This window comes from Oncorhynchus tshawytscha, unplaced genomic scaffold, assembly GCF_018296145.1.
Source record: "Oncorhynchus tshawytscha isolate Ot180627B unplaced genomic scaffold, Otsh_v2.0 Un_contig_6231_pilon_pilon, whole genome shotgun sequence".
Classification (NCBI taxonomy): domain Eukaryota; kingdom Metazoa; phylum Chordata; class Actinopteri; order Salmoniformes; family Salmonidae; genus Oncorhynchus; species Oncorhynchus tshawytscha.
The window spans coordinates 111,602-126,475 of record NW_024609473.1 but is presented as its reverse complement, the minus strand read 5'-3'; the positions used below and the strand labels follow the sequence as shown (position 1 = coordinate 126,475).

Sequence of the window (14,874 nt, the reverse complement as noted above, 5' to 3'; positions counted from 1 at the left end):
ACAGGTGATACCAATAGACAAAACTAAACGAACACAGAACAAAGGATCGGTGGCAGCTAATAGACCGGCGACGACGACCGCCGAGCGCCACCCGAACCAGAAGGGGAGCCACCTTCGGTAATATTCGTGACAGTGTGTTTAAACATAGAATGTATGTTTTTTAAATGAACATATCACATATAGTTTACATGTATGTGAAAATCTATACTGTATTCACTGTGTGATTAGAGCTCCAGAATCCAAACAACAGACTAATACTATGTATGGCTGAAGTCCATATGATTTCATTATGGAAGGTGAAAGTGTCAGCCCTTGCAGGTGGCTGGGTTAAACTGTGGCTGGGTTAGACAGGTGCTGAGGGATGATGCTTATTCAAAATGCAAATCCCTGAGCATGTTGAAATGTAATCTGTGTGTGTGTGTGTGCGTGCGTGTGTGTGTGTAACATATGCATTTAGGTCATCTGCGTTTTGTTCATGACTAGCTTGCTGTAAACGATTCATACAATGGTGCTCAATGTATCAATGCAAACAGATGTGTTTATGTAAAGAATGCAACACGTGACCTGTTAGGAAGATCACAGGACATTGGCTGAAATCACTCATACATGTAGCTGATGTTCGACCGGGTTGGACACAGCCTTCTGAAGGAGAGAGAAACACAAATATTGTGAATCAGGGTCTGACTTACCAAAACAATTAGGGTAGGTAATTTTACATTTTAACATCTCTGAGTATGTTTTCTCAGGCTAATTGTTTTACATCTCCTCTTCATGTTTCCGTTCAAACCTCCTGAGACAATGCACAATGTTTTGACTGACAAGAGACATCACAGTATATTTTATGTATCTTTGCAACAGTATATTGCTTCAGTATTTTGCCAACAATATATTAAAACAAGTCATTCTGATCTTCAATATTTCCGTGTTTTACAAATAATCTACACACAGACACAAATAAACTAGATTTTACTCAACATGTTAGGGTTTTGGGGATCATTGGAAGCCTAAAGCATGTGGAAGTCAGAATTTAAAATCTAATGCTTTTCTCTCTATTTACTGACAACTCCTTATACATGTAAACTGAACAGAAACCATGACTGAATGACAAGTTACTACTTACTGGCAACTCCTTATACATGTAAACTGAACAGAAACCATGACTGAATGACAAGTTACTACTTACTGGCAACTCCTTATACATGTAAACTGAACAGAAACCATGACTGAATGACAAGTTACTACTTACTGGCAACTCCTTATACATGTAAACTGAACAGAAACCATGACTGAATGACAAGTTACTACTTACTGGCAACTCCTTATACATGTAAACTGAACAGAAACCATGACTGAATGACAAGTTACTACTTACTGGCAACTCCTTATACATGTAAACTGAACAGAAACCATGACTGAATGACAAGTTACTACTTACTAGCCTACATAATATTACTTTAATACTGAATTATAATACCATACTGTTAAAACTAACCACACATTTCACACATTAACACTATATAGTATTATCACTCTAGTATTATTAACACTACCGACATGTAGATCTTGATTAATACATTTAATTAAAAAATATTTAACTTGTTTGATTTCTGGTGTTTAAACATAGAATGTATGGTTTTAAATGAATATATCACATATGGTTTACCTGTAAGTACAAGCCTATATTGTATTCACTATGTGATTAGAGAGACATCCAGAATCCAAACGACAGACTAGTACTGTGTATGTCTGAGGCCCATATTATTTGATTATGTAAAGTGACAGTCAGTCCTTTCAGGTGTCTGGATTAACCTGTGGCTGGGACAGACAGGTGCTGAGTGATGATGCTTAGGACAAAATGCACATCTCTGAGCAGGTTGAAGTTCCTTTTGTGTGTGTGTTTGTGTGCATGTATGTGCTTGCGTGCAACATACACGTTTTTGAATCTGTGTTTTGTTTATGATACGTTGTAATCTGATTCCTTGCAAAATAACGACTTGATGTAAACTAATCACACAATTGTGATCAATTCATAAATGCGCACAGCTCTGTTTATGGGTGTGTGTGTGTGTTGTTGTGTGTGTGTGTGTGTGTGTGTGTGTGTGTGTGTGTGTGTGTGTGTGTGTGTTTATGTAAATAATGCAACATATGATATGTTAGGAAGAACAAAGGACTGAGAGTGCTGGCTGAAACATGTAGATGATGTTCTACCAGGTCGGACACAGCCTTCTGCAGGAGGACAACCACGAAAATAATAAGGAAAGGCCTCTATTTTACCGAAACAAGTCAGGTAGGTTATTTTACATTTTAACATGTTATGTTCAGCTAACCATTTTACTTCTCCTCTTTATGTTTTCATTCAGACTTTCTGAGACAATGCACAATACTTTGACTGACATAACAGTAGACATACGTATATCTAAGTGTTTTATGTATGTTTATATCACTATATTGCATCAGTTTTTTCAATATATGAAAACCTAAAGTGATGAGTCTTGTAATCTGCCCTCTCTCATTTCTCAGTGGGCCCAGATATTGTTCCACAAGGATGAATGACTCTTCAGGAAACCACACTGACCTTGAAAAATGGGATGTTTGCATAGACCAGGGCTACGTTGTGCCAAAGCTGTCCGGTGCTGTCCAGGCCCTGTGCTCCTTACTCGGGATACCAGCTCTGGTCTGGTGTCTCTGGCTCTCTCTGAGTGGAAGTCTCTCTGGAGGTCTCAAACCCACCCAGGTCTTCCCTATTAACCTGTTTGCAGTGGAACTGGTGTTCTGTGTCCATGGTCTCCTTGAGGTGATCAGCTACCTATTCATCCCGAAGGCTATAATGTTACGTCAGACTGTGTATGTCCTGTATTACATCTCCTGGATCTGCAGGCCCCTGATCCAGAGCTGCATCTGTGTGGAGAGATACCTGGCGGTGGCACAACCTGTGTCTTTCCTCAAGTACAGACTCCGGAGGTACAGGGTGGCGTGTTCAACCATGGTCTGGCTGCTGTCGCTCGCTTTTGCATGTTCTATCATCTCTTTATTTGGTTATGAAGAAACCTCAGGTTATGTGATCGGTAGTGTCTATTGCCTTGGAGTGGCTGTCATTTCTCTCTGCTGCTTCTTCATCCTGCGTGTGCTGAAGCAGCCTGGTCCAGGAGAGGTAGAGGGGGGCAGAGAGGGAGAGAAGAATCAGGGGACAACAGACCCACATAAGAAGAGAGCTTTTGGGATCATCTTAACCAACCTTGTGGTTATCTTGGCGAGCTCCATCCCAGTTGTCGTTGGTTACGCCACCCTGTCATATAGTCTTGACTACAACTGCAATGTCATCCCCATGTTGCAGATTGTCAACGTCTTCAGTGTCCTGGTCTCACCCCTGATGCACCTCTACAGAGAGGGACGGCTGTCATGCCGTAGAGGGCCAGAGACACATTAGACTTGCAGTTGCGGGCACTAAAAGCATGTTTTATTTTGACCAACTAATGCTAGGACACGACAGAGCATTGTGTTAAATATGCATTGAATTATAACATTTCTGTCAGTTCCGCTGCTCAGTCTAACATCTTAGTTCCTGCAGCCGTTGGTGAAAAAGAAGTAGATGCGGCGAAGACGTAGAATCCATGTCTCTTATCTCTTATTTGATGAAGCTCTTCTTGTTTTAACAGCCCGTTATCATTAGAGTTGTTGTTAACTAAAGCTGCATCACTTGTTTATCTTTTATAGTGAATGTTGGTTTGTTTTATGAATTATTAATTTGTATTAATTATTAATGATACAGTTAGTACGGGGTGGCTTGATAGTGGATTAGACCTATTCATTTAACATCAGCATTAAGTCATGACTTGTGTTCTTCTTAATGTTATGTTCTACTTTCAACTGAGGGTCCTTGTCTCCCACTAAGATGACATAATGATATTTAAATGTACGGGGACTGACTGTGCATGAGACTTGGCTGATGGTGTTATTGTGACTTAACATTCTAACCCAGACAGTGTACACTCCTAGAAATACATTTGGGCTCCATCTACTCTGGAGATAAAATAAAGTGTGGACCCCCCTGATGTAAACATTGGCTTTTTGAATGGCTGATGCATTTCATTTCAATTTAAATGTCTATACATTACTCAAATACAGTCTAGTCTAGATGAGTGTCATCTTGTTATGAGAACTTAGCATACTGTAGATGCCAAATCATAACGCCTGGACAGAAGTATAGATGTCCATTCTTCCCCGATAAGAACAAGTTGCAGAAGGTACAGTGAAAACTAATGTCTTGAAATGCCACAGTAACTTCAGACAATAATGTAATAATGACATTGGCCAGTTCTATTCATTGACCTGTTTTCATACTGAGGGTACTAAGAAGGTCCACGGGATGGCAGGAAGGAGAGAAAGGTTGAAAAAGAGGAGGAAAGGAACCTGAGGAAGAGGAGAGCCTTCTGTAGCGTCCAGATCATCCTACAGACCTTGATACCATCCTACAATCGTCGGGGAAATCCTTCAGGATCATATTTCTTTGAGATCATTCAGGTGTATTCTGACTCCAATTACTTTCTCGTTCAACATGTTGGTTAGCTTTACTCAGCCCCTCCTCTACCTCCACAGGACTGGGAAACTGACCTGCCATCTGGGGTTAAAGAGAAGGATTACTGCACTGTAGGGGAATGTTTGTCTTGCATGTATCAGGTTATCATTCTGTTCTATTTCCTTTAATCACATTTTTCCTGCTATCTAGAGGTTTTGACATGTGTAAGAAGTGGTTAATCATTCAAATAAACAGTGTGTGTAGAGAGAGCAGGGCAGAGCGGCTGATTGGTGCGTCTGTGAAATGTTGTATTTGTCGTATAGCTGTTAATTCATGTAAGTGGAAATTAGGGAGCTACATTGTGAGAATTTACTATCACCTCATGCTCACAATTCCAACCGAATCCTAACTTTTTTGCTTGGTTTGACAAATTGTAACCCCAAAAATACATACTACTATTGTTACTGCTATACTATTGAGTGGTGTTCTCTATTAAATTGTATTGCTGTTTGTTTCATAAGAAGTGTGGAATAAAGGAAATCTGATTGATTCAACAGTTCAGGTCCCTGTCTGTCACATACGATTACAGCATCTCATCAAACATGTATCGCCCGTCAGTGATGAATGCACCTGTATTGGCTCATAGCAGGATTTTAACAAAACATATGCTGAACAAAAATATAAACGCAACATGCAACAACTGCAAAGATTTGAGTGAGTTACAGTTCATAATGGGCTCCCGAGTGGTGCAGCAGTCTACTAAGGCACTGCATGGTGGTCACATACAGCGGCGCACAATTGGCCCAGCGTCGTCCGGGTTATGTTTTGGCCGGGTTAGGCCGTCATTCAACCGCTGGTGGACATTCCTGCTGTCAGCATGCCAATTGCATGGATCTGGAGAAGGTCTCAATGGAGGAGTGGGCCAACATCCCTGCTGCAGTGTGTGCAAACCTGGTCAAGAACTACAGGAAACGTATGATCTCTGTAATTGCAAACAAAGGTTTCTATACCAAATATTAAGTTCTGCTTTTCTGATGTATCAAATACTTATGTTATGCAATAAAATGCAAATGAATTACTTAAAAATCATACAATGTGATTTTCTGGATTTTTGTTTTAGATTCCGTCTCTCACAGTTGAAGTGTACCTATGATAAAAATGACAGACCTCTACATGCTTTGTAAGTAGGAAAACCTGCAAAATTGGCAGTGTATCAAATACTTGTTCTCCCCACTGTATATACCATTTTTTATTTTTTATCCCCTTTTTCTCCCCAATTTCGTGGTATCCAATTGTTAGTAGTTACTGTCTTGTCTCATCGCTACAACTCTGGTACGGACTCGGGAGAGGCGAAGGTCAAGAGCCATGCGTCCTCCGAAACACAACCCAACCAAGCCGCACTGCTTCTTAACAGAGCGCGCATCCAACCCGGAAGCCAGCCGCACCAATGTGTCGGAGGAAAAGAGGAAACACCGTAAACCTAACCCAGAGTTTCTGGTGGCACAGCTAGCACTGTGATGCAGTACCTTAGGCCACTGTGCCACCCGGGAGGCCCATCCCAACCATTTCTATGTTATAAAGCACCTTTAGGTCAGTTTTAAAAAAGTATTATTTGTACAGCATAAGTGTTAAGGTTTGATGTGATGTGTTTTAGAGCTCTAATGTTTTCTGTGTTGTGAGTTAAGTAGCCTACACCATAATGCAAATGTTTCTATCAATCACGAAAGCCCTACTGTAACTTCAGGGATAATAATGTTTGCTGTAATAATGATGTTATTAATCAGTTTAACATTGATATGGTAGCGTATGTAATGCTAGAGCAGCCCCTCCCCCCTGCATGTGTCACATCTATTTCTATGGGTACTGTTCATGACACAAACTGTTCACACACCTCTTGTTGGCTGAGAGAGACAACATTTTGCAGGTTTAAAACATTTCCTGCACTTTTACTCATTTTGCCATGCCTAATGTGTATACATGTGATACTTGAGTGTGTCAAACATTACAACAAACTCTATGGGCTAAATAACATAGCTAAAAACGTTAGCGTGGGGATTGAAAATGATTAAATTAAGTTAGAAAACGTAGGCATTTACATTTTTTGTCTCTTCATTAAACAGTTAGTGATGCTTAAAAGTTTTTTTAAAAAATAATTTCAGTCAGTAGTTTTGAAAGTAACGCTCACAAGTTAAAACGGGTCTCTGAAAACTGTGCAGAATTGTGTGCAACGTCATGTATTTGGTATGATGCTAATCCTATGTCCTTCTGAAATGGTCCTGTCAAGGGGATGGAGAGAGAGGGGAGGAGGAGAGAATTCAAATAAAGGGGTGGTGGAAGAAGAGAGCCTTCATCACCATGTTATAAATACAGAGCTCTGTACTTCAGCCCTTTGGATGGTTAAAGTGGATGGTTAAAGTGCAGACTGTCAGCTTTAATTTTAGGGTAAATTTCCCAATGAACAATGTGTCACTGTTCCAATACTTTTGGAGCTCACTGTATTTCCTGAATACGGTTACTCTCACCAAACATGTGTCTTTTTTCATCGGATTGTCTATGTCGAGGCGGACCCTGTTCTAGTGCTTAATAATGGCCCAATCGGCCATTATTCACATGTCTAAAACGGGATCCTGAACTTATAATGTGGGTGGTTATGTGTTGTTTTGGCATTTTGTTTTTCTTTTGAGTACTTTTGGGAAGTTTTGGGTAATTGCTTATGATATTTTTTTCTGGTTCTTTGAGGTTCTTTTGGGTATCTTTTTGGGGTTGTTTAAGGTACTTCTGGGTTGTTATGGGTACCCATTTGTGTTTGTTTGTGGTTGTTTTGGGAACTTTTAGGTTGTTTGGGCTTGTTTTGGGTGATTAGTAGAACCCAGGGAGGGTTCAAATAACAAAGCAAAAGGAATTCAGAATCATTTTGTCTTTCATGCTGTCTATGGCTGTAAACTACAGTATATCCCATTACTATTAGTTTTCCTCCTGAAAGATCATTTGCCTTCTATGGACTACCTCAGACATCAGTATGTCTGTTAGTTAGCATCAACATAACTATGATCTGTGGGTTGGTGCAGCCCCTCACCTACCTCCACAGAGCTGGAAAACTACCCGGCTGCCTAAGGGGTCAACGAGATGCTAACTGATATAGAACCTCCCCCACCCCCCTCTCTCTCCGTCTCCATTCCAGTTGCTAAAATCACAAATCCACATATCATCACAGAGGGATAAATAAACACCCACACACAGGTGTTGACACACCACACAGGAGGGACAGGCTGTTGATGGATTTGCCTAATAGACATGTGACTCCTCTCCGTCAGAAAGATGTAAAGTAAATGTGACACACCTCACAGGAGGGACAGGTTCCCACAACACAGGTATGACACACCTCACAGGAGGGACAGGTTCCCACAACACAGGGAGGGACAGGTTGACACACACCTCACAGGAGGGACAGGTTCCCACAACACAGGTATGACACACCTCACAGGAGGGACAGGTTCCCACAACACAGGTATGACACACCTCACAGGAGGGACAGGTTCCACCTCACAGGACACAGGTATGACACACCTCACAGGAGGGACAGGTTCCCACAACACAGGTATGACACACCACACAGGAGGGACAGGTTCCCAACACAGGTATGACACACAGGAGGGACAGGTTCCTCAACAGGAGGGACAGGTTCCCACAACACAGGTATGACACACCTCACAGGAGGGACAGGTTCCCACAACACAGGTATGACACACCTCACAGGAGGGACAGGTTCCCACAACACAGGTATGACACACCTCACAGGAGGGACAGGTTCCCACAACACAGGTATGACACACCACACAGGAGGGACAGGTTCCCACACAGGTTGACACACCTCACAGGAGGGACAGGTTCCCACACAGGTATGACACACCTCACAGGAGGGACAGGTTCCCACAACACAGGAGACACACCTCACAGGAGGGACAGGTTCCCACAACACAGGTATGACACACCTCACAGGAGGGACAGGTTCCCACAACACAGGTATGACACACCTCACAGGAGGGACAGGGTATGACACCCACCTCACAAGGGACAGGTTCAGGTATGACACACCTCACAGGAGGGACAGGTTCCCACAACACAGGTATGACACACACACCTCACAGGAGGGACAGGTTCCCACAACACAGGTATGACACACCTCACAGGAGGGACAGGTTCCCACAACACAGGTCACACCTCACAGGAGGGACAGGTTCAGGGTATGACACACCTCACAGGAGGGACAGGTTCCCACAACACAGGTATGACACACCTCACAGGAGGGACAGGTTCCCACAACACAGGTATGACACACCTCACAGGAGGGACAGGTTCCCACAACACAGGTATGACACACCTCACAGGAGGGACAGGTTCACAGGTATGACACACCTCACAGGAGGGACAGGTTCCCACAACACAGGTATGACACACCTCACAGGAGGGACAGGTTCCCACAACACAGGTATGACACACCTCACAGGAGGGACAGGTTCCCACAACACAGGTATGACACACCTCACAGGAGGGACAGGTTCCCACAACACAGGTATGACACACCTCACAGGAGGGACAGGTTCCCACAACACAGGTATGACACACCTCACAGGAGGGACAGGTTCCCAGGTGTGACACACCTCACAGGAGGGACAGGTTCCCACAACACAGGTATGACACACCTCACAGGAGGGACAGGTTCCCACAACACAGGTATGACACACCTCACAGGAGGGACAGGTTCCCACAACACAGGTATGACACACCTCACAGGAGGGACAGGTTCCCACAACACAGGTATGACACACACAGGAGGGACAGGTTCCCATGACAGGTTCCCACAACACAGGTATGACACAGGAGGGACAGGTTCCCACAACACAGGTATGACACACCTCACAGGAGGGGTTCCCACAGGTTCCCACACACCACACCTCACAGGAGGGACAGGTTCCCAACACAGGTATGACACATTTTGGTCTTGTTAATATCATGATATTAAGCTCTATGTTGTAATATGAATAGTTGATTTGTTGTACATGACTTGTGATTTAGTACACCCTGTTGAAGAGAAACTCGTATTGCGTTGTAGACTGTTTTTGGTACAATATCTACTTAAGCTGACTGTATGATGTTACGTTTATAATGTACCATTTTTTGCTGATACATTTAATATTATTACATTACTATTGTTACAAACTGCTAAAGATGACCTATTCTCATGTGTGGATTGGGTCTAGTATACAAAACTGTATGTCTTTGCAACATATATACAGTTTGTTTGTAGTTGAAAAGTTGTAAGAATATTAATTGAAAGGCAATGTTTTTATATTTTGTCATAATGTTGTACATTTCAGTTGAGAAAGATCACAGATCGAGGGGTGCTGTTGGCTCTTAGAAATTTGAAGCAGGGATACATGGGTCATTATCCCGGTGAAAATGTTTCTCAGTAAATCATTTTCTGTATGAGAAGACAGTGTTTACATGTGATTAATGTACATTACCTGGCAGTGGTCCACCCTGTGGTTTTCCTGAAGTACAAACCCCTGAGATACAGAGTGGGGTGTTGTGGTGTAGTCTGGCTCTTAGTTCTGGTGTTCGGTGTAATAAACTACAAAATATTATCTGTATACAATAACTTGGGCATATTCCTGCCCGTACTGTCAATGGACTTGTTCTGCAGCCTCTCCATTCTCAGGGTTCTTAAGAAGCCCGGCCCGGGAGATGGAGGGAAGGAGAAAGAGGGGGGAAACCTGCAGAAGACGAGAGCTTTCAGGATCGTCTCCATCATGCTGGTGATGCTGCTGGTCAACTATGTACCAACGATCATCATGGCACCAATGATGCATCTATTTTCAGAGAAGGAAAACCTGTGTGAAATAGCCCCACCCCTTGTCTCCTTCTCCATTATGGGAAGTTCTGTCCAGGCCCTCCTCTTCCTCCGCAGGGCTGGGAAGGTGCCATGTCTCTGTGCAGGCAGGGGTAGCGGGGAGAACAACTAGGATTGTAATAAAGGTAGACTTAGCATATTTGGCCAAATTCCACAGAATGACCCAATCGAGAGGCTTATCTTCTCAGCCCTTGTTGTCACGCAACTATCACATTGAGTGAAGCGAACGTGCATGCGTTCTGAGTGGGTACAACACAAGTTGTACCCATCGTGCCAACTCTGTAATATCTGTGGTTCCCATCGCTGCTCATATCACTGAGTCTACTTAACGTAAACAGCAGGAAACAGATGTAACTTTAACAGTAGCATGTTTCTGTGGATAACTACAGGGGAATAACATGATTATATGTGACGTTATGTAATTCATTATGAATGTAGAACATTATAATAATCACTTGATTATATGTAGCGACACTGGTGTTTGATAAGATGGCTATACTTTATTAACTGGTTTTGTTATCATTGTTTTATAATTTTACGTTAAATGATTTGACAGTTTAAGTCTATACAATCTAAATGAATCATTTCCTCACTACATGAGGTCTTCTTTATCGTAAGTAGTCTCATTATTCATGTTTGAACTACTCATGTCATGCTGATGTTTGGTGTATGTTTGATAATGATGAAATTAAATTGTGAGCTAGAGAAAGATCTAGAATCTGTCTCTTTTGTATTCCCTTTTTGGAGCCTTTCTTCCTCAAGTTTCTTGTATGTTATTGTGGTAGTAACGTCCAGCACAGTATAATATAATAATACCGTGTTAAATATCACTGCCCTTTAGGCTACACTATATGATTACTAACAATACTGAATGATGACACGTGTATTTCAGGGTTAATATGGCATGAATTATTAACTAATACGCCTATTTACACACTTGTTTAAGTACTTCACTTGAATCTATTGCATGAGGATACTGTATCTTTACAAACACACACAAGTTTTTTTCTAGCAGTGATTTGCTTATTTGGCATCAATCTTTACTCAGTCAGAGAGATGCAAAATCTACACCTCTCACTCAGAAAGTCCTCCTGTGACATCGTTACTATATTTGTCTGGACACAACGATACTGAATGCTGATTGGTTAAAACCGTATACATGTATGCAACATGATGGTTTTATGAATGAATGTGTGAAGACAAAGATCAGCCTCAATATCTGTCTATATCAGTCTGGATGAGCCCCACAACTATTCCTGCTGTTATCCTTCTCTATTCAAAGTATTGTAGTAGTAGTACTAACAATCACAGGTAGATGGCGCCTAACGTCACACACCAAAACAGCAAGTTGTACCTCATCACTCAAAGTAAAAACAACTGAAACTCCTGACTGTTGGCCTATATTGTCTAATTCCATTGGGTTTGGTGATGTCAGCCCTTTAGTCACTGCACATTAGCCTAATAATATCAGCCTGACAGGTTGGCAGAAGGGGAAAATATATATTTGCATGGGATCGATCACACAGTGCTCTCTGCCGACTAGGCCAAAAGGCAGTATGCTTTAGTCCTTTTGATTAATGAGTAGTTCCTCCCTTTGCCTAATGGGTCAGTCCTCCCTTTGCCTAATGGGTCAGTCCTCCCTTTTCCTAATGGGTCGGTCCTCCCTTTTCCTAATGGGTCGGTCCTCCCTTTTCCTAATGAGTAGTTCCTCCCTTTTCCTAATGGGTCGGTCCTCCCTTTGTCTAATGGGTCAGTCCTCCCTTTTCCTAATGGGTAGTTCTCCCTTTGCCTAATGAGTCAGTCCTCCTTTTGTCTAATGAGTCAGTGTTCCTTTTGCCTAATGAGTCAGTCCACCCTTTGCCTAATGGGTCAGTCCTCCCTTTGCCTAATGAGTCAGTCCTCTCTTTGCCTAATGGGTCAGTCCTCCCTTTTCCTAATGGGTCAGTCCTCCCTTTTCCTAATGGGTCAGTCCTCCCTTTTCCTAATGGGTCAGTCCTCCCTTTGCCTAATGGGTCAGTTCTCCCTTTGCCTAATGGGTCAGTCCTCCCTTTGCCTAATGGGTCAGTTCTCCCTTTGCCTAATGGGTCAGTTCTCCCTTTGCCTAATGGGTCAGTTATCCCTTTGCCTAATGAGTCAGTGTGTCTTTTTTGCCTAATGAGTCAGTGTTCCTTTTCCTAATGAGTCTGTGTTCCTTTTTCCTAATGAGTCCCTTTTTTCCTAATGAGTCAGTGTTCCTTTTCCTAATGAGTCAGTGTTCCTTTTGCCTAATGAGTCAGTCCTCCTTTTGCCTAATGAGTCAGTCCTCTCTTTGCCTAATGAGTCAGTCCTCCTTTTGCCTAATGAGTCAGTGTTCCTTTTGGCTAATGAGTCAGTGTTCCTTTGCCTAATGAGTCAGTGTTCCTTTGCCTAATGAGTCAGTCCTCCCTTTTCCTAATGGGTCAGTTCTCCCTTTGCCTAATGGGTCAGTCCTCCCTTTTCCTAATGAGTAGTTCCTCCCTTTTCCTAATGGGTCGGTCCTCCCTTTTCCTAATGGGTCGGTCCTCCCTTTTCCTAATGAGTCAGTGTTCCTTTTGCCTAATGAGTCAGTCCTCCCTTTTCCTAATGAGTAGTTCTCCCTTTGCCTAATGAGTCAGTCCTCCTTTTGTCTAATGAGTCAGTGTTCCATTTGCCTAATGAGTCAGTCCACCCTTTGCCTAATGGGTCAGTCCTCCCTTTGCCTAATGAGTCAGTCCTCTCTTTGCCTAATGGGTCAGTCCTCCCTTTTCCTAATGGGTCAGTCCTCCCTTTGCCTAATGGGTCAGTTCTCCCTTTGCCTAATGGGTCAGTTCTCCCTTTGCCTAATGGGTCAGTTATCCCTTTGCCTAATGAGTCAGTGTTCCTTTTGCCTAATGAGTCAGTCCTCCTTTTGCCTAATGAGTCTGTGTTCCTTTTGCCTAATGAGTCGGTGTTCCTTTTGCCTAATGAGTCAGTCCTCTCTTTTGCCTAATGAGTCAGTCCTCCTTTTGTCTAATGAGTCAGTGTTCCTTTTGGCTAATGAGTCAGTGTTCCTTTTGTCTAATGAGTCAGTGTTCCTTTTGCCTAATGAGTCAGTCCTCTCTTTTCCTAATGGGTCAGTTCTCCCTTTGCCTAATGGGTCAGTTATCCCTTTGCCTAATGAGTCAGTGTTCCTTTTGCCTAATGAGTCTGTGTTCCTTTTGCCTAATGAGTCTGTGTTCCTTTTGCCTAATGAGTCGGTGTTCCTTTTGCCTAATGATTCAGTCCTCCTTTTGTCTAATGAGTCAGTGTTCCTTTTGCCTAATGAGTCAGTCCTCTCTTTTGCCTAATGAGTCAGTCCTCCTTTTGTCTAATGAGTCAGTGTTCCTTTTGGCTAATGAGTCAGTGTTCCTTTTGCCTAATGACTCAGTCCTCTCTTTTGCCTAATGAGTCAGTCCTCTCTTTTGCCTAATGAGTCAGTCCTCTCTTTTGCCTAATGAGTCAGTCCTCTCTTTTGCCTAATGAGTCAGTCCTCTCTTTTGCCTAATGACTCAGTCCTCTCTTTTGCCTAATGAGTCAGTCCTCTCTTTTGCCTAATGACTCAGTCCTCTCTTTTGCCTAATGAGTCAGTCCTCCCAGAAAGCCATGAACAAACACACACCATTCTCTAAATGACTTCACGTTTTGTTATTAAGTTCATGCAGTTTTATGTTCTCAAAAAAATTGAAAGTTGCATGATGTTTCCACTTACCTGTGCTCTTGTCGATCAACCCAAACATTTTTTAAGTGCATATTTGGTTTATTCAGGTCTAGTTAGATGCAGCACCTTCTAGCTATTGTCATAATGTCATAGCAGCTTAAAAACAGGTGACAGTGCAAGAGAACACACCCATGGGACAAGCTGTAGGCCTACTTGCTGGGTCAACCAGGCTTCTTATGTAGACAATGTGTATGAATAAAACCACAAATGTTGCCGTATTCCACATTAAAACAAATCTAGCCTACTTTCAAATAACACACTTGAAATTGTCAGTCAATGTCAGTTGATCTGCTGCACCACATTCACACACAAGGCACGTCACTCACGTCACTCACGTCACTCACGTCACTCACGTCACTCACGTCACTCACGTCACTCACGTCACTCACGTCACTCACGTCACTCACGCCACTCACGTCACTCACGTCACTCACGTCACTCACGTCACGTCACTCACGTCACTCACGTCACTCACGTCACTCACGTCACTCACGTCACTCACAGCTGCTGAGCTAACAATCCTCTCCTTCTAATTGTGTCTGTATGGTGTCTGTGTGGCAACTAGAATTCTTCAAAGACTTACAAATCATTAACTCTTTATTTGCACACTCAAGGAATAGTATACAGTTACAGCACTTAGACTTTATGTTTAACAGCATAACCGTGAGGCGGATCCTGAAGGGGACTTGAATAGGAGAACCAGTAAAACGGGTG

The 14,874-nt window shown here is 42.7% G+C and overlaps 1 protein-coding gene across 3 annotated transcripts; it reads left to right on the top strand.

Annotated features, from left to right (window-relative positions):
- Positions 1-381: 381 nt before the first annotated feature.
- LOC121844942 (G-protein coupled receptor 20-like) lies at positions 382-5,195 on the top strand. 3 transcript variants are annotated; one of them, XR_006082229.1, is made up of 3 exons: positions 382-702; positions 2,158-2,287; positions 2,521-5,195. XR_006082229.1 is itself a non-coding variant. In XM_042315470.1 (2 exons), the coding sequence occupies exon 2, from the start codon at positions 2,486-2,488 to the stop codon at positions 3,425-3,427; it is 942 nt and encodes a 313-aa protein (XP_042171404.1). In that variant the 5' UTR covers positions 382-702; positions 2,212-2,485; the 3' UTR covers positions 3,428-5,194. The 3 variants fall into 3 exon arrangements, 2 of the variants coding, with proteins under 2 accessions (XP_042171404.1, XP_042171403.1); XM_042315470.1 differs by having other exon boundaries at positions 2,212-5,194; XM_042315469.1 differs by having other exon boundaries at positions 2,158-5,194.
- The last annotated feature ends 9,679 nt before the right edge of the window (positions 5,196-14,874 follow it).